General features: G+C 45.6%; 1 protein-coding gene across 1 annotated transcript in view; it reads left to right on the top strand.

The window, feature by feature from the left end:
* RNLS (renalase, FAD dependent amine oxidase) overlaps positions 1-2,283 on the top strand; it is a 242,861-nt gene extending 240,578 nt beyond the window's left edge. The window contains exon 7 of the mRNA XM_027840560.1: positions 1,688-2,283. Coding sequence (XP_027696361.1) covers positions 1,688-1,735 — 48 coding nt within the window. The 3' untranslated portion in view covers positions 1,736-2,283. The remainder of the gene's footprint in view (positions 1-1,687) is intronic.
* Positions 2,284-2,826: the final 543 nt, after the last annotated feature.

Raw genomic sequence — 2,826 nt, 5'->3', positions numbered from 1 at the left:
GGTGGTAGTAGTAGTAGTAACAGTAGTAGTATTGGTGGTGGTGGTGGTGTGGTAGTAATGATAATAATAATAACACCAATGATAGTTGGCATTGGCATTTATGGTATCTTTAAGGTTCTCAGAGCCCTTCACACATTTTATGTCATTTGTTATTTCTCACAAGCCTGGGAGGTAGTGCTATTTATTATTATTCACATGTTACAGATGAGGAAACTGAGGTAGGCAGCGGTTAAATGATTTGCCCAGCATCACACAGCTAGTAAGTGTCTAAGGAAGGATTTGAACTCAGGTCTTCCTGATTCCAAGTCTGATATTGATCCACAGTGCTACCTGGCTGTTACTTACTTGTTTCACAAGTACAATTATTTTTAGTATTGATATAGTAAGGGAACCCCTCCCCCATTGGACAGATGAGTGCCTTAGGATCATAGACTTAGAGATAAAAGGGACCTCAGGGGCTGTGGCTAGCCTAGTCCCCTCATTTGACACAGGAGGAAACTGAGGATCTGAGAAGAAGTGACTTGCCCGAGGTCACACATGTCTGTTGGCAGAACTGAAGGTCCTCTGACTCCTAAGGGAAGGCTATCCCAGAGAGCCTGCTGCTACTCTAGAAACGGGACAACAGGCCGCAGGAACCACCCTTGGTTACAGGAGGACAGTCCTGGGACCCAAGTCCCCTGTCTCTTAACTATGCTGTCTTCCTATGGAACCACAAGGACGAAGGTGACTGAACAGCTTTAGGAGAACAGAACTGAAACCTTAGCTTCCTCATATGTAAGATGGGGGGCTAAGGGATAGACAAAAAAGCTCTCTGAAGTGTTCCTGTTTTCCAGCTCTAACTATCTATGATATTCTGTTTTGTGAATCTGTAAATTCAGTCCTCCAACCTGTCACACTAACGCCCACATCCAAGACAATGCCAGCCCTCACTCTGGAGAACGACTCTGCCTTTAGTTACTTACAGGTTCAGTTTCTTTCCTTCTGCTAGAGCACATTCCGTGAGATGCAATGGCAGCCTCAGGAACCCACTCATATGATTGTAGAGAGTAGCTCAATACACGGCCCGTGGCCACACAGCCGAGATACTATGTCAGGGACAGCTCTCAGACCCGTGGCTTCCAGCTCTGTGGCCAACTCTCTATCCACCATGTACCACTCCATCCCCACATATGCAAGGCAGCCTAATGAAATGCTTGTAGTATTGGGGGGGGGGGCATAAAAGAAGTCAAATCAACAAACATTTATTAATTACCTACTGTGTGCCAGGCAGTGGGCTAAGCACTAGGGATGCAAAGAAAGGCAAAGTCAGTCTCAAGGAGTTCCCAGTCTAATTGGGGGAGAGAATACACAAACAACTATGTACAAATGAGAGAGACAAAGACAGAGAGAGGGAGGGAGGGAGGGAGAGAGAGAGAGAGAGAGAGAGAGAGAGAGAGAGATCTAGTAGGATAGATCAAGCAGCTACGTAGTGCAGTAGATAGAGTGCCACACCTGGAGTCAGGAAGACTTGTCTTCCTGAGTTCAAATCCTTCCTCAGGCACTTACTAGCTGTATGATCCTGGGCAAGTCACTTAACCTTGTTTGCCTCAGTTCCCTCTTCTGTTAAATGGTAGTAATAATAGCCCCTACCCCCACCCTCACCGCTAGTATAATTGGAACACTAATATTTGCCCTGCCTTTCTTCCAGGCTGAGGAAAGTTGTAATCGGCAAAGCCTGAAAAAAAATGAGGGCTGATCTTCTATTGGGCAAGGAATTCAAGATGGTGTTTCTTCAGTTTGCGTGGTGCCCTGGACATTATTACTGGGATCAGCTGTGGACAAGCCTGCTCTCTAACCATCAGTGTTGCTGGAAGAGAGCAGCCCTTTTGTAAAGAGGCCATTGGAAACTGGCTAGTAAAGGTCCCTTCCCCAGGGGAGAGTGGTGTGAAATCAAAGCAGTCCTCCCACCACCAAGGCTCCTTTACAGCTGTCTGCAAAGTGCTGACTGCCCTTGAAAAGTTTCACCCGCCCACACCATCTTCGTCTTGAGGGTCTACGAGTGGAATGTGCCCACTGAAAGTGAAAACAATTCTACTTTTTCAAAGCTTATTTCCAGAGCACAAATGTACTTGATTATGATCCTCCACCAGAATGAAACTTGATTTCCCTGATATGTTGTTTCTGTTACCAGAGTGTGGCTTGAGACCTTGGTCCCCTTCAGCTCTTCTTTACCCACTAAACTGTGGCACCAAGAAGTGGCTGCCATCTTGCTTCAAGGGTCACACACAAATTTCCAGGTCCAAAATAAAGGCGTCTCTTTTCACAAAACCTGAACGAATGGTGAGTGAATGAATGCTCTTCCTGTGCTCCTGTGTTCCAGTCTGTCTACTGAGCTCACTAGCCATTCGACCACAGCTCCAACATGGTCTTCCCATTATGAATCCTAGCCAATCCACCAAGCACTTATGAGGCACTTCCCATGTACAAAGAAGTGGCGATACAGAGTAATAAAGAAAAAATAGCCCGTAGCCTCCAGTAGGGTAGATACTAACGAGGAAATACAACATGTAGAGGGGAATGTTAGGTAGTGGACAGGGCACCAGACTTGAAGTCCGGAAGACCTTAGTTCAAATTTTGCTTCTGTTTCTTACTAGTTGTGTGATCCCAGGCAAGTTACTTAACCTCCCTCAACCTCAGTTTCTTCATCTATAAAACGAAATTAATAATAGAACCAACCTCCCAAGGCCACTGTGAGAGCCAAATGAGTTAACACTCAGACTTTACAAACCTTCATCTGCAATGTAAGTGCCAACTATTATGGTTGTAGCCAAACAAATTCAGGTCTAT

The sequence above is a fragment of the Vombatus ursinus genome, unplaced genomic scaffold (genome assembly GCF_900497805.2).
Source record: "Vombatus ursinus unplaced genomic scaffold, bare-nosed wombat genome assembly UNPS02014847.1, whole genome shotgun sequence".
In the NCBI taxonomy this organism is placed as follows: Eukaryota; Metazoa; Chordata; class Mammalia; order Diprotodontia; family Vombatidae; genus Vombatus; species Vombatus ursinus.
Note: the sequence above shows the minus strand (reverse complement) of the source record. Positions and strands in the feature narration are given on the sequence as shown.